The sequence below is a fragment of the Myotis nattereri genome (genome assembly GCF_964212035.1).
Source record: "Myotis nattereri genome assembly, chromosome: 4".
In the NCBI taxonomy this organism is placed as follows: Eukaryota; Metazoa; Chordata; class Mammalia; order Chiroptera; family Vespertilionidae; genus Myotis; species Myotis nattereri.
In genome coordinates this window covers 96,951,149-96,976,988 of record NC_138079.1, presented here as the reverse complement: position 1 = coordinate 96,976,988, position 25,840 = coordinate 96,951,149, and the positions used below count along the sequence as shown (strand labels likewise).

The window sequence follows — 25,840 nt, the reverse complement described above, 5'->3', positions numbered from 1 at the left end:
TGCATGGCTACTTTCTCTGATGAAGATGAATACAGGCAATAAATGATAGAATTCTTAGGAGTGTGAGGGTGGGTGGCACTTAGCAGGTTAACCTTGTCCCAAGATCTTCATGGTCTTAACCTGTGCAATAAATATTGAGGAAGCCAGTGGAGATAGCACCGGACTTAATAGAGAGAGAAAATTAGTAATTCTCATTTGCCTGAGGAAAGCGCAGGTCTTCCTAGTGTCTTGATCTCTGTACTAAGAGTGAGTAAAGACAAGCAGTCCTCATAATAAAAATAGAAATGAGGTTTTCTCGACAAGAATGCCACTGGAATGATGGGCTGTCACACAGGACCCAGAAAGACGAGAAAGAAACATCTTTGGTGACTATAATTAGGCTTATGTGTAGAGGGGCAGTGCTCAGGAACTACACAAGAGTGCTCTTTGCCTCTTTCTAGAATCACTATTCAACTATCTCTGAAGAGCTGGTATACTGAAGAGGTCAAAGTTCATTTTCAATAGATCGTGCACCCATTCTCCTCCCCCTTTGGTGAAGCTCTGACCTGCCTATGACAGGGAAGCATTTTCACTCCATAATTTGGGCCACTTAAAAAAAAAGGAAATAAAAGAATAATAAATGAAACTACCTGATGTTTATTATAGAAAATTTATTAATACAGATTAACAATAAAATAGCAATAAAAGTTATCAGTAATCTCAACGGGACTATTAACCTTTGAGTGTTCCCTTGAATCTTGAGCCATATTGAGGTAGCTGTATAGATTTTGATCTAGACAGAGATAAACTTAGAGGTGCAGAGTGTAAATTGTAGATACAGCTTGATTTTACATACATTGGGTCAGATCATGAAAATATAGGCTCATATCTCACTCCATCTTCTGTGTCATATGCATTTTTTCTGCTTTATAAATTATTCTTCTTGACTGTATTTCCATAACTGGAGGATGTGGTCCCAACGGAATGGGCAATAAAGTAGTTGTTTGTATGGTTGTTTATTTGACCAAAAATCAAAATCATATCCCACGAGTGTTTGCTGCCTGAGATCATTTTACTCATGCTCTGAGGAAGGAAATGGAGAGCTCAGCCACCTAGACACCCTTTAGGCACTGGGTCAAGACTTGAGCTTATTCTACCTTGGCCCATGTTTCCATGGCAACAGAATGAACCTGTTGTGGTTTCAAGTACCCACAGGTTCTGGGTACTTGAACTATAGTTTGATATTTTATAATTCAATTTAATTAAGGAGGAAAAGAACTGAGTCTCAGATAACTTATATCAATTGTTCAACTTTCAAACATGTTACTCTAAAATCACCTTCCAGGGATGCATCTACCCGAACTATAGTTTTATATTTTATAATCCAATTTAATTAAGGAGAAAAAGAACTGAGTCTCAGATAACTCATATCAATTGTTCAACTTTTAGACATTTTGCTCTAAAGTCTACTTCCAGGGATGCATTATGTACTAAAGTAGAAGATCAGAGGCAAAGGAATCACACTGACCTATGTTAGGGCCCAAGTTTACAGATTTGCATGTTACCTTCTCCTACCTCAGTTTTCTCATCTATAAAATGGGGGTTGGTCAGTTTACCTTTTGTACTGGTTTTCTGGGAAAAAGGAGGGGATAATGAATACAAAATATTTCTCAAAGCACCTAGCACAGAGTAAATGCTCGCTAATTCTTGGTGTTGTTATTATTTTTATGACATTTCTTGGAATTATGTGGATCTTGATAGGACAATGTCTATGAGGGCAAAGAACTATTAGAATGGCATGGCTGGGGAGAAGTGGGGGTTGGAAAGAGGGAGGGTGGAAGCCTGCTGAGAATCTGAGTGATATTAGAGGAAGTATCAGCACCCTGGAGTTTGGTGTTTCACTAAAGAGGTCATAAAATATTAACATCCCCAGAGTAACCCTGAAGAACAGTGGTGTCAGCTCCTGCTTGCTGTACAGGAAAGCCTCCTTGGAGATGTCTGCGGCCCAGTTATGAAGAGGGAAAGAAGGGGGAATCAAAGTGGTAATAGCAAGTCCGATTGCTTCCTTAGCTAGAAACACAAGAGTTAAGAGAGAAGGGTGGAATAGTCAACCAGCAATGGGCTTTTCCAGAAAAGGTAGAAAGAATGACTGCCTATCCGGCAGTGGTTCTCAACCTTCCTAATGCCACCACCCTTTAATACAGTTCCTCATGTTGTGGTGATCCCCAACCATAAAATTATTTTCGTTGCTACTTCATAACTGTAATTTTGCTACTGTTATGAATCGTAATGTAAATATCTGATATGCAGGATGTATTTTCAGGGATTGCAACCCACAGGTTGAGAACTGCTGATAGAGAGATTGGAGCTGTTTTTCCTACAGAGGGCAATTTATATTGCCTTACCCTTGAGTTCACCGTCAACAATAACTGTATCACCATCCTTACCACCACCACCACCACCACCACCACCACCACCACCACCACCATCACTGCCATCACCAATGCCAATTCCAATACCATCACTGACAGTGCCATTATCATCATCGTCATCATCATCATTGCCACCACCACTACCATGATGCTATGAGGCTTACATGCATGGTGCATTTCCTAGGTGCCAGGGGTTGCACTAAGCAATTTGCACATATTATCCAAGTTATCGAAATTGTGAAAAAAGACACTCATGCCTTTTCTATTTACAAATGAAGATCCCCATAAGCCAGAAAATTTAAGTAACTTGCCAAAAGTACACCCAGTTTGTACACAGGAGATCCAAGAGTCAGAACCAGGCAGTCCGCCTCCCCAATCCATAGCATCATCCACTTCATCATCAAGAAGGCAATATAAGGTTAGTGTAAACTCTGTAGCCCTTTTATTTTTTTTCCATATGTGGGTAAATCTATAATCTGAGCCTCACAGTGTCATATAGCAAACCAGTGGTGCTCAAATACATATATCTGTACATTTACACCGGTAGAAATCTCTTTTCAAATAAATTCTACACAAAACTCCTTTTTAAAAACAGATGAATTACATAAAGTCAAATGTGAAACATTTGTTATAAAGCCAATCAGTGAGAAAATAAGGCAATTTTGATGAATGTCAATTTTGAAATTGGGGGCATGGATAAATAATATTGTTTTCAATTAGCTTCATAATCTGATTAACTTCAGTATTTTAATTTGCTGCATAATATTGAGAAAATGCTGAATCACATGCTGAAGCAGAGTTGCAAAAGATAATTTTTTAAACCAGAGGACCTAAAAATATCTGGTTACTAGAGAATGTCAGTATCTCCAGGGTCAGCACTGCTTTGCACAGAGAATGCATTCAAGATGTAGCTGTTGAGGGAATGAATGAATGAGTCAATTAGTGATAATGGAAAGGATCTCAGGTGCATGGAGTAGAGCAGGACTTTTGCTGTCATTTCCAAGTTTTCTCATTTATTTGACCAATATTTAACAAGCACCTGCTACTATGCTGTCCTGAGGTGATGGAGGCACAACAGAGGGGAAATGTTCTCATGGAGCAGGTGCATGCCAGTGGGTGAAGGATGGGGTGGCAGGAGAGAGACAGTGAACAGACAGGGAGCTCCCTGTCAACACTGGCTGTCCCATTTATGTGCAGGATGCTTACATAACTCCTCGGAGCTCCGGCATCCTCGTGGGTAGCATGGTGCTATCAGTGTGTACCCAGCACTGCCCTTGGGAAGAGCAAAGGGAAACACACATAGGTGCTGTCATCTTCATCTCCATCTCAAGGCTATAAACACACAAAGGTGCACGTCTCACTCTGGGATTATTTATTTAATTCTGCACTGGGTATTGTGGGATTTGCATATGCATATCATTAAAGCAGCTGTAGCCCAGGAACATATATTTGGAGATGTATTAATATGCATTGGGCATAAGCAATTACAAGATCAGGTACGAGGTGACTGGAATCTGGGGAGAGGGAGGTACATTAGAGAAAGTGCCAGTTAAGTTGCAAGATAAGAGGTACAGTACCAGGGTGAAGCATTGAATATCATGCCCTCATCAGTGGGAGGGTCAGTGATGTCTCTTGAGTGGAAGATTGACATGTCTGGTTTTGTCTATTGAAAATTCCCCTATGGAATCAATGTAGAGTGTGAGTTGGGAGGAACTGAGACAGAGCAAAGGAACCAATTAGGGAAGCAGAACTTTTTAATTAAAAAAAAAATCTTGGCTACGGAGAATAATGCGGTGCACTGGGACAATGGCAATGGAAAATTGGGAAGCTTCATAGTTGGAAAATTGGGGAGTTAAAAGTTATATGATTTGGGAATCAGTTGGCCATTCACAGCAGCAAAGGGAGGTGTGAAGGGCAAATGTTGAGGTTTCAAGGTTAAGTAAATGGAAGAGATGTGTTTTCATTAACAAGCATCAAGTCCATTGAGGAAGAGAAGCATGTGCCAATGTTTGGTTGGGGGTATGATAGAACAGCAGTGGGAACAGGACCCTCACCACCAACAATCACCAGCCTTTGAAGGGGTGACAACAATGCTGGGGACTGAGAACCCCTGTGGAGACTCTTGCCCTAGTACCACGACAGGACCTCAGGCAGGTCAAAGTCAAAGGGATTATTCCAGAACTTGAGATGTTAGAGGTGAAATATTTCTAGTAAGAGATGCTTGAGGGTGACTTGTGTGGCATAAAGATAAATATTTCTGAGCATTTATGGGGTCAGAGAACCCTCAGCCAGGCTTGTTACAGAGGAAAAATAGAATCTTCTGCAGACTTTGTTTGCCTTCAAATTTGCTCAAGTTCCAGAAAGTCGCAACACAGAGTGGGCGGGGTGTGGAGGCTTCCCAAAGTAGACCTCCCCACCCACTTACTTGTTCATTCGGAGAAATCACCACTTAGCTGTTTTTGTCTCTGCCACCTACTGTCCCTTGTCCCACGCTCTAACATTCTGTCCTCTGCACTGGAAACACACTCCCACCCTCTCAAGTGCCAAACCCTGCGCTCTCCCTCACTGTCACCTCCTGCAACCTATTGTTTCAGCAGGGCTCCTCTGGGAACCTAAGTTCTCTGCTTACTCTGGGTGTGTTAGCATTTGAGGTTCTGACTGGCATGTCTTGGGTCTCTGTTGACAGGTCTGATAGAACATTGCCTCTATAACTTGTCACTTTTATCGGGGGGAGGGTGGGTGTTGATAGCAAGGTGTTAAAATGAGAATAGAGTTGGGGTCTTTACTTTAGAAGAACTTCAGGTAGACTGGATGGTGTGGGACTTAGTCCTTCCATAGGAAGGAGGGACTGGAAAGCTAGGAAAATTTCATACCATAAAATGAGCTGGCCAGGGTCAGGAACAGATTCCTAAGAAAATGATATTGTGCAGCCGAATTGACAGAGAACAATGCTTCAGAGAGGTGCCTGCTAGGTTTAGATATTGCAAGTGATGAATAATGTGATGATGATGATGCTGTAATCAGCCTGTGCTGCAGCTGGCAATGCATGGTGAGGGGAGGAATGCTCCCCGGCTCTTCTGTCCCACAGACCTGATCGAAAGTACTGTTGCTACCTCTTATTAGGAAAACAAAGTGTATACTTCTTGCAGCCTCAGTCTCTCCTTCTGTAAATTGGGGCTATTAAAACCTACCTTAGACGGTTGTGTGAATATGAATATACTAGAGGCCCAGTGCACGACATTCATGCACTGGGTCGGGGGGAGGGGTTCCACAGCCTGGCCTGTGCCCTCTCACAGACCGGGACCCCTCAGGGGACATCTCCTGAGGGGTCCTTAGCGCTGCCTCGGAGGCAGGAGAGGCTCCCCAGCTTGTGAGCCCAGCTTCTGGCTTAGTGGCACTCCCCCTGTGGGAGCGCACTGACCACCAGGGGGCAGCTCCTGTGTTGAGTGTCTGTCCCCTGGTGGTCAGTGTGCATCATAGCGACCAGTTGTTCCACCATTCGGTTGATTTTCATATTAGCCTTTTATTATATAGGATGTGTGTGTGTGTGTGTGTGTGTGTGTGTGTGTGTGTGTGTGTGAATTACCACGCTGGCCAGAAGGAACCTCTTTACATGTGTTGCCCTCGTCAGTCTCCAAAAAGTAGTAAAGGATTTGACCTGACATTTTGTGAGATCCGGCTGGGAAGAATTTAGTTGACAAGGACTAATGTGAGAGTTTTTGTTCATTTGATCCATTAGCAAGATTAAATAAATTGTGTGTACTCAAAAGACTGGGGCAGAAAGGTGATGTCTACACATTTTCGTCTAAATGCCATGTCACTTGAAAAAATACCCCCTGAATATTGCATTTGGAGTTCATTGTTCCATAAACGTATTGTTTTTGTTGGTCATGTCTGTGTCCTCTTTAAAAAACATAATGAAATGTTTAAAAAAGAGGAAGGTCTATGTTATTAACCAGTCAGGGACTGAGAATAAAAATCATTCATAATAAAAGTTGCTAATACACATTGAGTGGTTACTAGGTGACAGGCAACCAGCTCAGAATTTACATGTATCACTGTATTTTAGCTTTTAACAACTTAATTTGGACGGCAAGATTATAATGATTTCCTCGTATAGAGAATGGAACTGGGCCTTGATGAGCCTATGACTCCATACACATTCAATAGCAGCTATAGAAATATGAAGCAGAGCCTTCACAGCAAACACCAAGACTCCAACAGAAGTGGTCCCCACTCCACCGTGTGCTTCCCGCCCTCACAGGAACCAGGAAGAGTCCCCAACCCCTCCATCATGGTCATCACGTGTCAGGTGGCCTTGAATGAGCAGGGCTGCAACCACTGTGTCATTGAGGAAAATGAATAAACTCTGTTGATGCCACAAATTCAACTCATTTGACTTTACTTAGCTTCTCCCGGGTGAAAGGCATGCACTGGGTGGTTTAGGGCCCACGAAATGAGAAAGGTGTTGGGTTAGTTTTGGTGCAGCGAGCCTGTGGGGTGCAGAGAGTAGTCATTCCGGCCTAATGAGCCTAAGTGTTCATGGATGTCAAGCACCCCCAGGACAGTTGGCCTGTCTTGTTGATTCTTGGTATGCCTGTGCCCATGCTAAGGATCACTTTATATTCATCATCTTGATGTGTCCCAAATGCTGATCCATCGATTCATCTGATTCCATAATGACATTTTCACCACACTGCAACTAAATGAGAAAAGTAAGGGCAATTTCGTTACAATTTTAATAGACCTAAATTTAATCAATTCGAAGGGCTGTCCTTTATTTTGAGATTATGTCCTTCTTACTTTTTGGTACAAAATGCTCTTTCTGTTATAAAATGATGACGATAGCAGATGGTGTGTGTGTGTGTGTGTGTGTGTGTGTGTGTGTGTGTGTGTGTATGAATATACTAATTTGGCCAAAAATATCCTTAATTTCATGCAACCCTTCTATTGTTTTTAAACACTTTTGCAGTAGTTCTTGAATGAGGAAAAAATAATCCTCTGAGAACCATTGCAATTCTGTGAGGGAGCTATCATCAGCTCCATTTTACAGATTAGAAAACTGAGCCTCAGAGTGGTTAATTCACATGCTCACATTCACATTCTTACAACTGGCAAATCTTGGATATATAAACCCAGGTTTTGTGTTTCTGGGATGTAGGGCTGGAAGGTAGGGCATGAAGGCACTGTTGTCCATGTGTGTATATGCACACACACACACACACACACACACAAAGAGATTGGAGCTTTTGTTGTCCCGGGTTGGTTTTGTTTGGTTTTCACATGTGGAGTTTTATTAGGAATGCTCTGAAACATTATTGATCTTTCCCATAGATGTGTTTCCAAGGGAAGACACATGGACACCCCTCACGCTTCCTAGCAGCCGCATTGTATACCTGTGCCAGGATGGCTTTTGCTATTGCCCTTCTGCTTTCACAAGCAAAGCTGAAAGGACTCTCCTGGTCCACGGAGCTCTGTGCCCATCTCAGGTTTTCTGCAGGACAGATACTTAGAACTGTAATAATTAGGTTGGAAAAGATGCATATTTTAAATTTTGAACGTGGGTGCCAAACCATCAGAGCTTTCCCCTTGTGACTCTCGCTGTCTGTATTTGAGATCACCCATTTCTCCACCACATCAATGCTAGATATTCTGGTGGGCATTCTTATTTGCTTAATTTGTTGATTTTATTTATTCATTGATGCCATTCTTGTGGACAAAAGATTGCAGGGCTGCAACCACTGTGTCATTGTTCTCAACAACCAACATAATTTTGAAAAGAGCTTTTGTAGTGAGGGTTAGTTGTGAATGGGGCATGGCTTGTACTTGTGTTTCTGTTCTTTCCGTCTTGGTCTCACGGACACCCGGCCCCAGAGAGCTAGTGGTGTTGGAGGGTCCTTGACACAGAAGCAGCCTCTGATCTGCAGCCTCAATCCCGTCATCATGTGTAAAGCAAATTGTCTCTGAACCTACAGAGCTGGTGCTGCCTGAGCCACTGCTCTTCGCTCTGAAAGAGGAACACGGTGCTCCTCTGAGAGGAGCCGAATTCTCGGCCTCCCACTCTGGGCCTCGGAGTGAGTGTGTCTTTGCCAGGAAAACTGTGCCTGAGAAATGGAGATTCTGCAGGGGAGCTCAGAGGGACAACCAGGATCTGAGACCTCATTCTAGAGGCCAAGGGGCCAGCTTATCATACAGAGAGAAAATAAAATAATGTTCTTAAAGAAAATCTCAGAATTGTTGGATTTCTTGAGCAGGAAGAGATAACAATAGGTCATTGTCATTCGGTTCAAATTCCTGTTGGATTCATCCATCCATCCACCAATTTAGTATTATCTCAGTGCCTACTGTATGTCAGAGAGTGTATTAAATCCTGTTCTTGGAGCAGTTAAACCTGCAGGTGAGGATGTTTTGAATTTTTAGTCATTAGAAGTGCCAAACTCCTACCAGCACTCTCAGTAGACTGACCCAAGAGAGCTCCATAACTGACCTAATAGGCAAATCTGGGGCTTGGCAAGCAGATGGGGGTTGGGGGAGTCAGGGGAGGTGAGGGTACAGAGGCTTTTCTGAAGCTGAAGCTGTATCTGCAGAGCAAGCACACTCTTCCCGCAGCGCGACTGCACCCCGCCAGCCTTCTAATCCCAGGGATCCCTGACTCCCCCACCCCTGCCTTCTTTAATTTCTTCCACATCACTCATCACTTTTATATGCTATACACTTTGTTTTTTCTTATCTTAATTGTTTTTTTTCTGTGCCCCCCCCCCCCCCCCATTAGATGGTGAGCTCTGTGATCTCAGGGGTCTTTGCCTTCCTCCATGGCTATAGCTGCTGGGACCAGAACAGTGCCTGGGGTGTAATCCACACTAACCATTTGTAGTTGAAATATTTCAACAAGTTGGTGACTCCAAGTGCTTGTGATAGAGACAATAAATAATAACATTTCTACAGATACTTTCAGTCTCGATTTATTGAAGGTTGAGACTATGTGGCTGCCTATGTCACAATCTGGAAAGAAGACTAGCATCTCAGCCACCCCTTGGCATTGTCAGGAGCTAACCCCAGTTTGGATCATTATATTTAAGACCAGGAAGTCCTTTCTTTGGTCTAACTGGAGTTTGTCTTGCTCTGAGGAGTGGCAGCTCCCATAGAAGATCTCCCTTAGGCTAAAGGCTGGCCTTTTAGACAGCCTTAGGACATTACCATATGGAATTATGAAAGAGAAAAAACACACAATTACCTATACTCCTTTCAACAGCTGGCAAATTTGAGTGAAGAAAAAGCTACAAACACTGCTGTGTGGATCGAATTAAAATGGGAGCGTTTGTCTGCTGCCTGAGGAAGCATCGCCTGAAGGTGGCCTTGCTCCTTGAAGGTTTCCCAGCACTTTCTGCTCCCTAAGGTGTATATACAACCATTCAACTGTGGGTCCTTGCAGCCAAAAGGCAGAGGGTGGCCCTTGCACTGCGATATGCGATATGCCCACCCAAGTGATGCCTGGTGCCCAGGGGTTCTTTGTGGAGAGGGAAGAGTAACCCCCAGGTCTCATACTTATTGATGTAGGGGACTTGTTTGGGAGCTAGTAGCTTGATGTGGCTCTTTCTCAGTCTCTGTTGAGCTGGGATTCAAAATCAGCATCTTCAGTGATAGAGACAATATCACTGAAAGGCTGAAGACTTGAAAGGCTGGCGGAGGTTTGTCATCCAGTGAGCAATCGAGGTAAATGTGGTGTCACCAATTGATCCGGGGTCATCGGCTTGGCTCCTGATGAGCGTGTGCTGATGCTCACCCCTGCAAACTCTTTCCTGCCCAATCCTGTAAGCGGGTCCCTTGTGGATGGGGTGTGTACTCATCTCAGTGCGTGACTGTGCTTGTGTGGGAACCTGGGACTGTGGCTGTCCACAGAATCATTTGGAGATGCATTTTGAAGGTCTGGGCCCCATTGTCTCACTTTGCAGACTTCCGATGCACCTGACTGTGAGGACCTAAGTTAAGCAGAGGTTTGAAGCATGATTGCAAAATGGGTCCACAGGAATCCAATCACCACGGAGGGTTTTCAACTTTAGGAAGAAAAGGGACAGGAAAACCAGGCCTGGCTCAGGGCAGCCGAGAGCAGTTATTGGTTCCTTACATAATGTATTTGTTTTTCATTAAACCATTCAGATAAGGTCTTATTAAAGTGCCATGTATTATTTATCATGCTTCTGATGAAAATGAGCTGAAGGGGAAATTCTGCCCTCTTTTGGGGGCATTTGCAGGCTTTTCCAGTGCCAGGGAGAAAGCAAATGAAGGAAAGCAGGGGGACCCCTGTCAGGACAGCACATTGCTGGAGGCAGAGGGAAGAATGGAGGAGGCGAGTCAGGACTGGAGATCTTTGACCTTTTATTCCATCTGTGTTTGGTGGAGTGGTTTTTCTTTGGATTCTGTGAGTTGCAAAATTTAAAACAACCGAAAGGCAGGCAAAAAGTAAGAAAAAAAAGAAGCTAGAAAAGAGGGAAACATTTTAACTATAAATCAGACCTTGTCTGGTAAATATGATTTCTGAGGCAACATATATACAGCCATGATTTTTCCAGCTAGCCACTGCTGCCACCCCCCCCCCCCAAAAAAAAAAAAAAACAAAAACAAAAACACACACACGCATAAAACACCAGCCTGTACTCCCCTAATCGCCCATATCAATTCACTTAGGCTTAACCATGCGACTGTATTCCCTCTAAATTGATGGGATGTGTGAGTCACAGGGGGTTGGAGGGTGAGAAGTAGAAAGAAACAGCCTGGTTGGGGCCTAGTGTTTGGCAGAGGGAAGACTTTATAGTTATTGATGGCATTTCAAAACAGAACAACAAAAATGGAGCTGTGGTATCATTAATTTGCTTTTCTCCAGAAAGCATTTTGATTAGCCTGCAAAGTGAGCTGTGCCTTGCGCGCTGATGGCTCAGTTCAGGAGCTGTCATTCGGCTGAGAGTGTCCCTGTGAGCCTCCAGGAGGGGTCTGCAGGGGGATGCCCCTGGTCCCTGGTCCCTGGTCCCAGCCCCTGGGTCCTGCCCTCTGGCCCTTTCCTGAGGATGCCCAGCCCTTGCTGGCATCTCTGCCCTGCTGGGCAGCGGCGAGGAATCTGAAACCAGGCGGTGTCTTTCAGGGAGTCCAGCAACCCAAATAGATGCTGTTCCCACAGCCTCTTGCTCTGAAAAACATAAGGAAAACCCAGTCACTGGGTCAAAATCTCGATCACAAAATGCAGTGTTATCCCTGATGAGGAATTTACTGCCGCCAAGCCTGCTGTTTCCTGGGAGGACCAAAGACTTGTTAGAGTCTTAACGTTTTCTTTTGATTTGCAGATCACATCCTGTTTTATGGCATAAAGACTAACAGGATCTAGTAATGCATAATTATTACTTCTTAAAATACAGGGGAGGGAGAGACCCCTCTCGCAAAGGGCAGAATGCTAATTTGGCCAAGGAGGGCTGATCAGGCAAGAAAAAAAAATAAATAAACCATTGTCATGTGCCCGCTGGTAATCTCTTATCAGACGTGGGCTTCCCACCCTGCGCATTTATAATTGGAGAAGAGCGGGGATCCTCGGCTGGAAGGAGCCCCCCTCGCCTTTGCCGGGGGCTGGCGTGTGGCGTGTTCCTTAGTCCCACGGGCTTCATTTATTCCCATGCCAGGCAGGGCGGCTTCTCCCACTCGGCGGCTGGCTCCGGGCTGCGCGGTGTGCTGGCTGGTTGGTGTGCTGGCTGCTGCCTGCCCAGCCGCCGCGAGGCGCCCAGGGAAAACTGCGCCCCACGCGCCTGGGGTGCCTCCCCGCCTGAGCCGCCCTGCCAGGGGGCGGGGGCCCCCAGAAACTGCCCTGCCTGGGAGTCCAGCAGCCCTGGCTCCCCCTACCCCCGGCCCCTAGCGTCATCCCAGCACTTTCGGAGAGAGAATCCCATTTTCGTGTTTATTTGCCAAGGAGTGGGGCGCAGGAACCGCCACCCACGTCTCAGCCCGGGTCCCAGTTGGGGGAGCGCAGGAATTGTCCAGCTCGCTAGGCACTCGTGATGTAGGGCGCTCCTCGCTGCCTCGCCTGCCCCGCGGAGATTTTTAGCAGACACCATTTGAATTTTGGTGAGTCGTTTAAAAAAAAAAAAAAAAAAAAAGCAAAGGGGAGGGGGAAAAAAAGGGAAAAAGGGAAACACACACACGCGCGCACACACACACACACACACACACACGCACACACACACATCCCAACCCTTCCCTGGACCCATTTGACAAATGAGGAGGCAAGAGCATCAGGAACAACGGAGTGAGCCTCAGTGTGAGTCAAATTCTCTCTCTCTCTCTCTCTCTCTCTCTCTCTCTCTCTCTCTCTCTCTCTCTCCCCCTCTTTCTCCCTCTCTCTCCTTCCCCTCTCCCCCTCCCTGGCTCTTTCGCCCTTAGCTCTACCCCCCCACCCCCCAACACACACACTCAGCATCTACAGGAGGGCAGGGCACCCCTCTACCTTTCATAGAAGTTGCCTTTCTGCTCTTTCTTGCCATCGTCGCGGGGGGCGGGGGCAGCGGGGGCACCTGCCACTTTGGGGGGCATCAGCAAGCAGGCCCAACAATCACACACGCACACGCACGCACACACACAAGATACACCCAAAGGAAGCAAAATAGTTTCCTGACCCTCTCAAGTGTCTTCGCTGGAGGCAGGCTGACGGACGCTGGGAGCCAGCAAACCCGAGGGGAAGACGGAAAGCGAGGGAGGAGGGACGCGCGGGGTGCGGCGTGGGGAGGGCGAGAGAGACAGGGAGAAAGAGAGAGAGAGAAGGAGAGAGCAGCCACCCGGGTTTGACTTAGATAATCAGCAAAATTAAAAAAAAGAAAAAGAAAATTGTAGCGTCCAGGCAAAGAGCAGCGGCGCGATTGCATGCGAGCGTCCCCACTCCTGCTCGGCGGGCGCCAGAGAGACGAAATGCAGCATCCTCTGACGGGGGCCACCTGCGTGGCGCTCCCCAGCGTGGGCATGTGTCCCCAGCTCTCGTGTGCCTTGACTTTTATGTACTTACAGCAGGTAAGGCGCGCGGCTTCCCTCCGAGGCTGCTGCCAGGGCTCCTGGACTGGGTCCCCGCGTCGCTGGGCTGAGCTTTGGTACCTTGGAGGGGACGGGGAGGGGGCTGGCTGGTGCGCGCCTTTGGACGGGAGGGCTGCGTGGGAACCCCTCGTTCTCCGTGGACCCCGATAGCCAGCGCCCAGCTGTGTTTGCCCCTCTGTGCACACTTTGCACGCCTGCTTCCAGGCTTGGGTAACAGGAGTTTAAAATCGCTAACTGCCTTCTTACTGGCATCCTTCTTGTGCCAGTGTGGGAACGTGACCCCAGGCTAGCCCCTCCGATCTGAGTGTGGGACTCTGTGGGGGCCTTTGAGTGCTTGGAATTTGAACTCAGCAGCTTTACTAGAGAGTGCAAGAAAAAAAAAAATCTGTGTATGTGTGTGTCTGCTCAGTGTTTTTATTTTCTTAAGTTTGTCTGGGTGGTGCTGCATTCAGTTGCTTTTGGAATCGGAGCCTTTGGGTTTCTGGAGCGTGGCAGCCCCAGAATCTGCTTCCAAACTCCCTGGCTAGTGCTGGGGTGAAGGCGAGCCGTGTAGGATGCAGTCTTTGTGGCTCCGTGTGAAGGCTTTTTATTTTTTCCTCCTCCACTCTCCCTTAATGGTCTTGCCGTGGGATTTTGTGTTTATTTTCCATTCTGTGTACATTTCAGAATCTTTCTTTGTGTTCCTCTCTTTCTCTGGGTGTTTCCTCTGGCCCTTTCTGTCTCTCCTTCCTTTTTTTACTAGTAGAGCCGCTGCCTAAGTCGGTGTCCTGGGTTTGGGGAACAGCTCAATATTGTCTTGGGGGGCTGGTGACAAGCCTGGCTTTCTCTCAGCCTGGCAGGGCTGTGGAGGTGGCTGGTGGGGTGAGAAGGGTTTTGTCATGCAAATGGAATGCTTTTCCCTGTCCCGAGCTGCTACATGAAGAGTTAACCGTGATTGTAGTCATTTCATCTATTTTTCGATGGACTCCCCTCAGGAGTACCATTTGTTAGCCATGTGTGGTTGCGGTCTACTAAACTTCCTTTACCAGTGTGCAGACGGGGCCTCCTTCTCCAAAGACCCTCAGTGTCAATCTGTTGCAGGAATAAATGCAGCCATAAAATGTCAAGATTCTGTTTGGAACGCTTGGGTCATTTGTGATCAAGTTGGTTACTTCCAGAAAATAATTTGTTCAGGCGTAGTTTCTCTCACAAGTCTTTTGGGAAACAGCGTTTTCGTATGGTTTTCATATCTTGGGAAGACATCGGTTTCTCTTTTTAAATATTATGTTATTCCATTTCTCAGAAAGGAAATTGTGCCAGGGAACATTTATGAAAAGCCTGTTGGTAAATGTTATATCATTCATCTGCTCCTACCATTTCTGTATCTTTGGTGTGTGTGTGTGTGTGTGTGTGTGTGTGTGTGTGTGTGTGTGTAAGACCAGTTACTCACTAGAAGAGTTTCCTAATGAGCATTTCCACAGATGCTCAGCCTGAGTTGAATTGAATCTAACTATTAATATGAGTTGATCTTCTGCCTTCTATATTCACTTCTTTCATGGTATCTATTAATCAATTTGAACAGCGTTACCTAGCTAGTCGAATGCTAGAGCTATCCAGTGCTTTCCCCGTTTCCTTGTGCACGATTCTATTTTAATAAATGAATCTTTCTTCCTCTTGAATTGTTACATTGGTTTGCCGGTTTAGGCACAACTTGGGAAAGAAGAGAGTGACTTTGAGCGGGAGGTTATTCTCGCCATGAAAAGGACGAGTGTACGGGGTACATGCAGGCTCCCAGCATCTGCCAGGCCATCTCTTCCAGGGGGGGAGCACTGCTGCTCTGGCAAAGGGAGGCTCCCAGGGAATGCTGGCAGCCATGGCAAATATTTAGAAGTGACTGAATCAGCATCGTGGTCCCCTATGAGGACAGACAGACAGAGGTGGGCTTTGAAATGTGCCATGGCACTCACCTCCCTCTTGAAAGAGCATGTAATCCTGGGAGTAGAAGCGCTGATAAGCTGAAGCTGTGACACACACAGTGTCAGAATGCAGTGTGTGTGTGTGTGTGTGTGTGTGTGCATGTTTTCTGAGTTTTACTAAATGCCTAAGGTACAGTACAAGCAGGCATCTATGTCCGCCTGTCTTGTTGAGAATCAGGTTTCCTATCTGTGCCTTCCACCCTTGCTAAAGGTGCACCCTCAGGACTGGAGAGCAAAACCTGCGGGCCACCTCTTCCAGCCATTGCTGTCCTCACAGTGTGCACAGAAGCCTCCTGCCCTCGCTTTTAGTTAGCAGTCCAGACCACGGGCTGATGAAGGGTGTGAAGCAGTTCCCTTCAATCGCCAGAAACCACTTACTGATGCAATCTGCACATCTTCTATCTCTACATGGCCACTCTCTTTTCTGTCTACTATGGATCTTTAGCTGTTATTGTCTCTTCATTCCATTTTGATGATCTGTACTCTCAGAGCAAGTTGATCACATGGGTGACCCGAGCAGCAATCTGTAATAAATGACGCCTTTATTGAAAGCCTTTTATTTTATTATTATTTACAAGTGAAGATATTCCAGGGGTGTCTGTCATTCTGATCACCAATTACATAAGAGCGTGATTAAGACACCGCTGCCTTATTTTGGAGCTTTCATTGTTCTGTGTTATAAAATCGCAAACTCTGATCGGGGCCACCGAGTCTTCAGTGAAATATAATTTCCTGGAATGAAGTTTCAGATGGTGCTTCTTTCTCATACGATATCTAAGGAAAATTACTTCATCGTTTGCTCTCTTTGCCTCAGCTCTGACATCCAGCCTCTCTTCCTAGAGCCTCCCGGATTTGTTCCTAAGACAACTCATAAAATAAAACAAAAAATCAATTGGGGCACCTCAGCACCCAGGTCTCCTCCGCTTGACCACATGAAAACAGCATAACCCTTTTGCCACAAAAAACTTATCTATTCAGCCCAACCTGGGCATTTAAATTATTTGACTTAATCCATTTCATGTATTTATGTCCCAGTAACTCTCCCTTAGATAGGTATTTTACTACAGTTATAAATCTTTTATTTTCTCCTGCTGCTTCTTTTTGACATTGGAGATATTGCTACAGTTTGGAATTGCAAGGTGGTATAAAGTTGTATAGTCCTTTTGGCACCTCAATACCAAGCCCAATGATGTTATCACATGCATATGTACACATATGTGCATGCACACATCGATATCCCCTGGTATATAGCATGTATCTTGTAGATCATTCTAAGATGCAAGGGACAGGTGAGCCTCGGAGCAGCTGGCTTCCATCTTGCTGTCCAGGACAAGTCCTGCTTCAGCTGCTATTCATAACGCCCTGCAGAGGTTTAACTGTGTCTTCTTTGCTGGGGAATCTTCTTCTCAGGTGAAGTTCAACCCACCTGCCCCAGACTCTCCCCAGAGTTCCAAAGCAGGTACCCATGCAGACATTTTTGCTTTGAGGGAAATTCTGAATACAAATTCCAAATCGGGGGCTTTGCAATGAGTGAATACAAAAGGAAATATGTTTTGTTTTTCTCATAGAGAAAAATAGAAAACAGCAGTCCCCTCCCCCCAACACACACACACACACACACACACACACACACACACGTGCACACACAGAGACACAAAAGTCTAGAGATGCTTGACACATGTCCTACGTCACAGGGAGCACACAGAAGAGCATCTACCGCGTGGAAAGTCATCCGGACAGAGCAGATGAGGTCTGTTTTCCGATGCACCCATCTTGCCAGGTTTCCCTGAGCTTAGATTCACGCTGGCGTCTAACCCTCTGGAAGAGCAGAAGTAGCATCGTCACTCAGTTTCCCCAGTTCCTAGACCCCACGTGACCCCAGTACCCTTCTCAGGAAGCTTCTCGCTGTCAGATCCTATTCACCCAGAACCTTTGTATCAGCCTGAATTTAAAAACAAGTCAAATGCTTAAAATCCACATTAAAAGGGGGAGGGAGGGGGCTCCAAAGTGGGCCATGCCACTGTCGATATCGGAAGATTGGTAATTTTTCCCACTTAATGATGATCCATGTGGTTTGTTTTAAATAGTGAAGTGGTTTGTACAAAGGGTAATTCCTGGTAAATGAAGCCATTGCTCACTGTGGACATCTTCAGATCGAAAGCAATTGAACTGAAACTTGCATACCAGCCCTTGCTGTCTTTAATTAGAAAGTGGTGCTGGGTACAGAGTCCCTGGGAGAGTCTGCTCGCACAGGAGGGGGTGGGAGGGGAGCGCCCCCATGTGCCTGCCGGGGGCATAAATTTGGGAGACGTTCGGTGGGCCATAACAATTATGGCTGCGTAGACAAGTTCAATTCTCCCTCCAGTTACTTACCTTGTGCTGCTCAGGCTGATGATTTATAGGGGACCCAATGGCATTTTATCACCTTCCTTCTTCTTGGCTTAATCCCATGTTGATTTATTAAATTGTGCTGTGGATTGGGGGGAGTCAATGGTGTCAATAACACAGAAAAGAATTAGAATAGATTATCTTCATGTCTGAATTGTTTAAGGAGTATAAGTGGTGGGAATGAGCACATCCCCAGGCCTGGGTGAATGCCTGATAGAACATGGGTCCCTCTGTCTCTTTCTAGAGAGATGCTGTGATGTAAGTTGGTTAATTAACCAGTTGTCCTGGTTGCTCTGAGTTTTCCAATTCAAGGGAAGCAGGCATGGATTGCTGGGCTTTTCTTGGCCAGACAAGGCCCATATCCCAGGTGGGTGTGGGTTCCGTTGTGTTTCTCCCATTTCAGGACCCTATGGAAGGGGGGTGGGTATTGACTGCAGGGTCACTTGGGTTGCCTCTGCCTTAAGATTATTTATTATTTTTTAAATCCTCACTCAAGAATATTTTTAGAAAGGGAGGGAGGAAGGAAGAGAGAAATACAAAACAAAGCATCAATATGAGAGAAACATAAATCAATTGCCTCCTGTATGCACCCCAACCAGGGACCAATCCCAAAACTCGGGTATGTGCCCTGACCGGAATTGAACCCTTTGGTGCATGGGATGTTGCTCAACCGACTGAGCCACCCATCCACGGCTACCTTAAGATTATTTAATTGTAAACATCAGTTAGTCCAGAGACCAACAGAGTCCTGCACCATTCGGCAGCTCTACTTGCCATTTGGTGGGGGTTTCCGTGTCAGAACGTGCAAGGGCCGCCCTGCCTCTTGGGGAGTGGAGAAAGTCCGTGCAATTAGTGCTCACGTCCCATCTGCTTTCCTTACAGCTGGCCCTTGAGTAACTGTCCGGTAGCTGATGGACTGGGGGTAGGCAATCTTTTTTGGGTTTTCTGATTCATTTAACCAGGCTCTCTGTCCCAACGGGAAACGTAATGCTTGTTTATTCATACTGGCCGGGTAAAAACAGTGTAGTTTGTCAGGCAAATAACAGTCTTCTGGAGGAGGAATTGCAGCATTGTAAACAAAATCAGGTTGGTGCGTCTGCGCCTATGGGGCTGGGCGATGCAGGAGATGTCATCCTGTGAATGAGGCAGAGCTGACAAAGTGTGGGCGTAATTGCCCCATCTGCAGAGACCTTTCTAATGGACGGGGAGAGGTGTCCCAGTGCGCTGTTTAATTCAATTAAGAGAAGCCGAGAAAGTTCCATTCATCAATAAAGTTTCCTATTTCCGGGAGCTGCCCCAGAGAACTTTGCAGGGCTGAGCAGTGGCCTGTGGCTGTCTGCCTGATGTGGCTGGTCCCATTGAGAGGGGCTGTGTCAAATGAGGTCAGATCTCAGGCACAATAGCTCAGGAGGGCCCTGGCCTGGGCCCTTCCACACGCTGAATGCTGGCGAGCTGGGGAAATGAGCAGCGAACCTGCAGGGCTGCTCCTGCAGAGACACTGTGACAGAGAGGCTTTCTGATGGACCCCCAAGTCCCCCCCCCGCTCCCCCCCCCGCTTGGGGTTAGGAAAAAGCATATATGGTTGGAACTTGCTGGCAACTGAAAGCATTTGGGGAAAAGGGGTCTTGGTGCTATTTCTGATCCTGACATATGGTGACCCGGATGGGTTGATCCTGGCTGAAAAAGAGCAACAGGACTGCTTTCCACCACCTGGGGTCTCACTACCCACCCCTCTCTTCCATTGCGTTTCTTGTATGTGTTAGGCAGCAGGCAGTTTGCAGAGCACTTTTTGCGATGCTTTTTCTGACCTGCTAGAGTAGACTATAAGCAACATGATGTCAGAGACTTCTTTATTCTGTCTGATATTCTACCCATGATTCCTAAAATAAAGTCTAATAGGTAGTCATTGCTCAAAAAATGTTAAGGCAAGAAAGAATGAATACATTAGAACTTTCTAGAACCTTGGAAGCAAGGGAGGCAGTGATTGCCACCCATTTTTGCAGATTCCTGTGCAGATGCCTTCAATCATTTGTTCCTTCTTTCGTTTGGGCAAAACCTTGTCTCCAGGCACTGAGAATATTGCAGCAAATCAATTAGGAGAGGCCCCTGCCACCATGGAGCTGGCGCTGCAGTAAAGGAAGAATAGAGGATGCAAATGTGAGTGCATTAGCAAGGGGAGAGTGCTGTGCAGGAAATAAGCAGGGCGATGGGAGAAAGGGTCAGGGGGTTGTTGGTGGTTGTTGCGTAGGTCGGTGTGGGTCTCAGTGAGGAGGTGATGCATTTTCTGATCCGAGGAAAAGGGAACATTTGGCATGTGAAGAGTTGAGAGAGTTGTCCTAAGAACAGGGAAGGGGAGTATACAGGCCTCATCCGCAAAAGAGAGTGAGCGGCGCGGGACACAGGGAGCAGTGGAGTTGGGTCACAAGTTAAGCGGGAGTACCCGGGATGGCTTCTGCTATCCTCTGGGGTCATAGGGGAAACATGAAAACATGGAAATGGATGAACAAATGAACCAAGACCACTCCCGAGCTGTGGAGAAACCCAGGGGCCTTTGGAAACAGGTTTGGGGATCAGAGCTGGGTGGAGGGTTTGGATGGGAGCCTTAGGAAGACCCTGACGTGGAGCACCCAAAGTCCCGTTGGTATCCTCTGTGGAAGCTCATCAGGGTGCTTCTGCAACAGGCCTTTAACTTTGGAAACGATGAGTGGGGAACACTGGCTCTGAAATTTCAGGCCTTCAACCATCCCCTTCCTCATTTTTACCAATTCACTCACCATCCCAGTTGATATCTACTTAATAGTTTTAGATCAACTTGTATTTTGAACTTAAAAGTAGATTTGCTCAAACCAAGACACATAAATACATAGTTGCAGGATCACATCTTTGATATGATTTTTTTCCAACATACATTGAGATAAATATCCATTCGCCTGTTCATTCATTCACTCCATGCTTATTGAACTCCTGCTTTGGTGCCAGCTGTTCTGCTAGACGTTCTCAGTAAGCAATGGTGTCCGTCCTCACGGAGGGTCTATCAAATCGCCCATCCCTGTGCCATCATTGGGTAACGTTGGCTGGCTCCATTGGATTTCCTAAGGATCCCGTTTCATGTCTGGTACGGAATCATTCATTCCTCCCTTGACCTGCTCTGCAAAGAGCAAGACTCTAGTTATCTCTCCGCATCACCTCCTCTCCCCTCTGGCAGCGCGGCGGTCAGAGCACACAGCAAAGGAACACGGGCACATACTCCCCATCTGCAGCGTGCAGGGCTCCGAGACCAGGGGGCTGGGAGGGGCTGTGGTTTCAGACACTGGGCCGGGCTCCAGGTGAGGAGCAGTCTCCCCCTGTTTTGCTGCTGTTCTTCATGTTGTGTTTAAACACGCACAGAATCAAGATTAGGGATTGGAGCCACGGCAAAAAGCACTCAGCAGGCTAGTGTGTGCTCCCAGAGATGTGAGGACTTTCTCCCCATTGCAGCTACGGAGGATGGATGTGCCCTGATGAGTAAATACACAAAGGGGTTAGTCTTAATGAGACTGTTCGTTTTGGGCATTTGATGTTTGCCCAGGCTCACCTCGAGGACTTGATCCCCTTATCAAAAGCAACAGCAAATAGCTCCATCTTCCCTTAGGTAGTTCTGCTCTGCCTGAGTCGAGGCATTGCGGTGGGGCTGTCGGGGGAGGGGGGGGCGTGGAGGGGGGGAGGAGGAAGGAGGGCAAGCTCTGCTGTTAGGCAAGGATGAGAGCTGGGAGATTCCCCCACCCCCAGGTGAGTCTTTCCTTAACAGGGAGCAATGTCGAGATCCAAAAACAGAATGAGCAGTGACGTCTACATTTAGCAGTATCCAACTGCCCATCTCAAGGCTCTTACGAAAATTCAGGTGAGAAGCCTACATCATTTTAGAACCAGTTGGTGTCAGGTCCTACCCGCCTCCCCCCCCCCCCCCCCCCCCCGCCGCCCAAAGCATAGTTTAAGAAATGATTGCTATCTCTGGAGGCCTATATAGGACAGAAGTCTTGAACTGAAGGCTTGATCCCAACTCAGCTATTCGATTCGCTGACCCAACTAGATCGAGCAAGAGGCCTTACTTGATCTGGTGCTTCAGTTGCTTCTTCAGGAAAATAGGGTTAAGGATCACCATTTCATAACCATTCTTTGTAGGATTTGTATGATGCAGAGGGACATACTAACAGTGCCTGGCACACAGTGAGCAGGCAACAGACTTTTGTTAAAGAAATGAAAGGAAGAATGAGTGAAAGAATGAATGAGTGCTTGTTTATGGGAGCTGAACATGAATTTTTGTTTCTTCCAAGTAAATGTGATATATTTCTATATCTCTATATCTCTATCTATCCCACAGCCTGCCAAGGAACCTGGGGACCTGGGGGTCTTCCTCAGGGTCCTTGGTTCCTCCTACCTGATCTGGTTTTCTTCTCTCTCCTCCTTCTAACTGTCAGTGCTGCTGGCCGTGTTGGATTGGAATGTGGCTGCACATCTCAATTAATGCTCCGTGACAGGAGGAGGGAAAATAAAAATTGTCTTGCTCTTGTCAGTAGCAAAGTTATTTACTTTCAAAAGCTGACAGAATCACACTGCAGGGGCTTCATTTATTTCTATTCAGAATGTCATTATTCTGTGATGCAGGGGACTTGGGCACACGTTGGAGCTGATTCCCATAAGCTTGAATGTGGCAGACGCCTGCTAATGTGCAGATTGTCACCGGGGAGAGTCAGGGGGAGTTTTTCTGGGGCCTGGCAGTGCTTGGGTACTTGCGTGGATGCCTGGGCAAATGCCCCAGTTTCAGGATGACTGTCCGGCTGACACGTGCGTTTTCCGGCCCTGGGTCTGTCCTGTGAGAGGGAGTGTGTGTCCCTCTGCTGCCTGATTGCTTGTCCTCTGTATTATGAAGCAGAAGAATGAGGTGTGGGCCTCCTGGTGTCAGGACTTTCTCTATCTAGCCACTCCTTGAATTTCTAGAAACACAGAAGCTGCCCTTGCAAATGAGTTAGCTTTGAATCTGTGTACTCTCTCTACTTAAACTGGCTGATGCTTCATCCAAATAATATGCATAAAACTATGGAATATTTTTTTGTTCCTTCCTTCCTTCCTTCCTTCCTTCCTTCCTTCCTTCCTTCCTTCCTTCCTTCCTTCCTTCCTTCCTTCCCCCACCCCTCCTTTTACCTAAGTGTTTGCAATGAACAGTTAAAATAGGGAGTGGAGATTCTTTCTTCATGGTGCAATGGCAGAACTTGCCACTGGGGGTCTCCATTCAGAACATGTGACTGGATTCTTGAGAACACTCTTTTTCTTTTTTTTTTCCTTTTTCTCTCCCTCTTTTTTTTTTTTTACATCCCCCTTTAGTTCCATTCAAAAAACGAATCTACTCTGTAAGCAGTAGGAGATGCTCCTTGCAAGATCATTTAGGAAGTCAGAGAATCCAGCCAGCCTCAACAGCCATGGTGATAATAATAAAATAATTAAAATAATGAAATAATCAATAACTTTTATGGAGCAGTATGTGACAACTACACTACGAAGCACTTTCACATGGGCTACCTCATTTAATCCCCCACAAAAGGCCTCCGGGGGAGTGGGTAGGAGTCCTTCCGTTTCCTTCCATGCTGATCTGAGGCAGGTGGTGGAGGGGAGGAGGATGAAAACCAGAGGGTCTCACTCCAGAATCCATAGGGCCTGTCCCATCGGGTGGCGCTGACTGCAGGCTGCATCCAGGCCCTGCAGGCCCATCACTGTGAACATCAGCCTCTCCCAGCCAGGAGTCCTCATTTCTCTTTCCTTTCAAAGGCAAAAACTTGTCAGAAAGGGAGAGAGTCAGTGGGGAGAGCTTTCAACTTTGAAGCTTTCTCGTGATTTTATTTTTAAGTCATTATGATTACTGTTGAATAAATTACAACACGCGGCGAGGCTGTCAGGCTCGGGGAGGGTGGGGAAGAGAGGAGAGCAGGGCTGATGGGAAGCGCATCCGCTTGCAGGATGATGGAGTGCGTTTCTCCGCAGCCAATTCCAATCCCCAAGTCCCCGTTGTGCTGAGGAGCTCTCCAACCAACACAGGAAATGCAGTCACTGCCCGGCACCGTATTAATGATTTATACACCCTGCACCACTGCTTTGTTCACTGGCGGGGCCTGGTCGTGTTCATAAAGGAATTTCTGGGAGCGGGGTCCCCGGTTGCCATGCTGTTTTGCTCCATGCAGTGCAGGCTGCTCTATAAATCAAAAGAATTTAGTGCTTTGCAACCTTCCTGAGCCTCTGAGATCCTGTATGTGTGCACATATGTGTGTCTGTGTGTGCACACACATGTGTGAGCATGTGCATATGTGTGCGCATGTGCGTGTGTGGGTGTCACCTAGGGACATTTTCAAGAGTGAATGAGGAGGGATGGATCTGTCTTTGGTGTTTCAGGGCCGATCTGTCTGTTCCATAGTAGCATCAGGGCCCTATTTGTCTCCCATGTGGTGTTTATGCTTCTGGATCTTGTCTGTGAAAATGGGCTGACACCATTTTCCTAAGATAAGAGACGCAGATCACACCAGGATCGCCTTCCTTCCAAATCACCCCAAAGGACAGACTGGGCGAAGGGGGTGCACAGCAGCCACATCCCCACCCCTGCAAGTCACCTGGGTATCCTGGGGTCTTCCCGCAATGGGATTTCTGAGGCTTTAAACAGTCCGTGGCTTACAAAAAAAAAAAAAAAAAAAAAAAAAAAGAGAGAGATCTGTGCATTTTTTTTGCTTTGAAAATGAGTGAGGTCCTCTATTTTCTGAACTGAGAATTCTGGATCTGGGAAACTTTCTCCTGTCCAGTAAGCCATAGGAAGCTGATTTTAACTTCAGCTTTTTTTCCTAATTGGAACGGGGGAAATGATATAATCAAGAGATGGATTTGGAACCCTCAGTTACTCTCTCAAGGCATCTGCAGAGAAAAGCCCTGTTGTTGTTTATTCTTTTTTGGATTACACTTCTGTTCTCTTAATTATGTCATGTGTTTCATTGTGTGTGGTTATATTTCTTCTCCTATGGAACTGAGAGATGAAAACTAACAGATCTCTGAGTAGGAGTTTGAGGGCAAAAGAGAATATTTAGAAAATTAGGATGATACTTTAAATAGCCTACCCAGCTGGATTGCTTTTCGTATAAGGTGAAATCGTCACTTTAGGAAATATGCGTGACTTAAAGATGTGTAAGGCTTTTAAGAAATAAACATCTCAATGTAGTAGAACTCCTTTAAAAAATACATGAAGGGATGACTGCAGAGAAAAATGAATAAACCCCCTCCCCCTCTCACCCAAACCTGGACTTAGATTCCTTTTATAAATGTGAAAGTGGTTTTCATGAATGTTTGTGCTTATGGGAAAATTAAAAAAAGGTTCTTTGAAGCTACTGAGGGTCAAATTCAGTGATCATGAAATTGAAACAAATACTCAATTGAAGAGACTCCCTTTCTTGCCTTCCTGAAAAGTGGAGAACAAAATGTACGCAATTACGTAAGTAAACAGTGCGCAGGGCAAACACTGCCCATCCTGGGAAACATGATACGGCGCCTTGGACTGAGGAAGCAGGTGTCCAACAAGTGCAGCTGACATCCAAACTGTACTGATTTCTGTGTTTGCATTTGTCCTCTGTTCTTGACTCCCTGAGTGTCTCATTGTCTTTAATTATGTCTACGAGGCACAAGACAGCCTTCAACATCTGCTCTATTGTTTACTTGGTTTACATATAGCTCTGATGGCTTAGTAAACAATCTATTTTTCAAACCGAAAACAGAGAAACCAGCCTAACCCATGGTAGGGCGTTTTGTAAAGACCCATTATGCAATTAGCGCTCGGGATTTGTGCGAGACTGGTGATTCGCCCAAATAAACAGCCCTTTATTCCGATAGCGCCTCTCGACTTGGTGAAAAAGTATCAATTTCCCTACAACATAAAATCACATTTCCTCCTTAATCACGTAGCATGCCAAGAAGATGATGTGTTAATATGAGGGATGGATCCTTCACTTCGTATGTCAG

At 46.2% G+C, this 25,840-nt stretch overlaps 1 protein-coding gene across 50 annotated transcripts in view; it reads left to right on the top strand.

The window, feature by feature from the left end:
- Positions 1-25,840, top strand: part of RBFOX1 (RNA binding fox-1 homolog 1) — a 2,169,222-nt gene that overhangs the window by 1,779,727 nt on the left and 363,655 nt on the right. For 7 of the 50 annotated variants that reach the window (XM_081089200.1, XM_081089156.1, XM_081089171.1 and 4 more), the window contains exon 1: positions 13,074-13,451. The exons of 35 other annotated variants lie outside the window; for them this stretch is intronic. In XM_081089200.1, the coding sequence (XP_080945326.1) occupies positions 13,308-13,451 (144 nt within the window). In that variant the 5' untranslated portion in view covers positions 13,074-13,307. Of the gene's footprint in view, positions 1-12,135; positions 12,516-12,557; positions 12,709-13,034; positions 13,452-25,840 lie in introns of those variants that run through there. 8 more of the 50 variants (XM_081089177.1, XM_081089179.1, XM_081089166.1 and 5 more) reach the window with 6 other exon arrangements.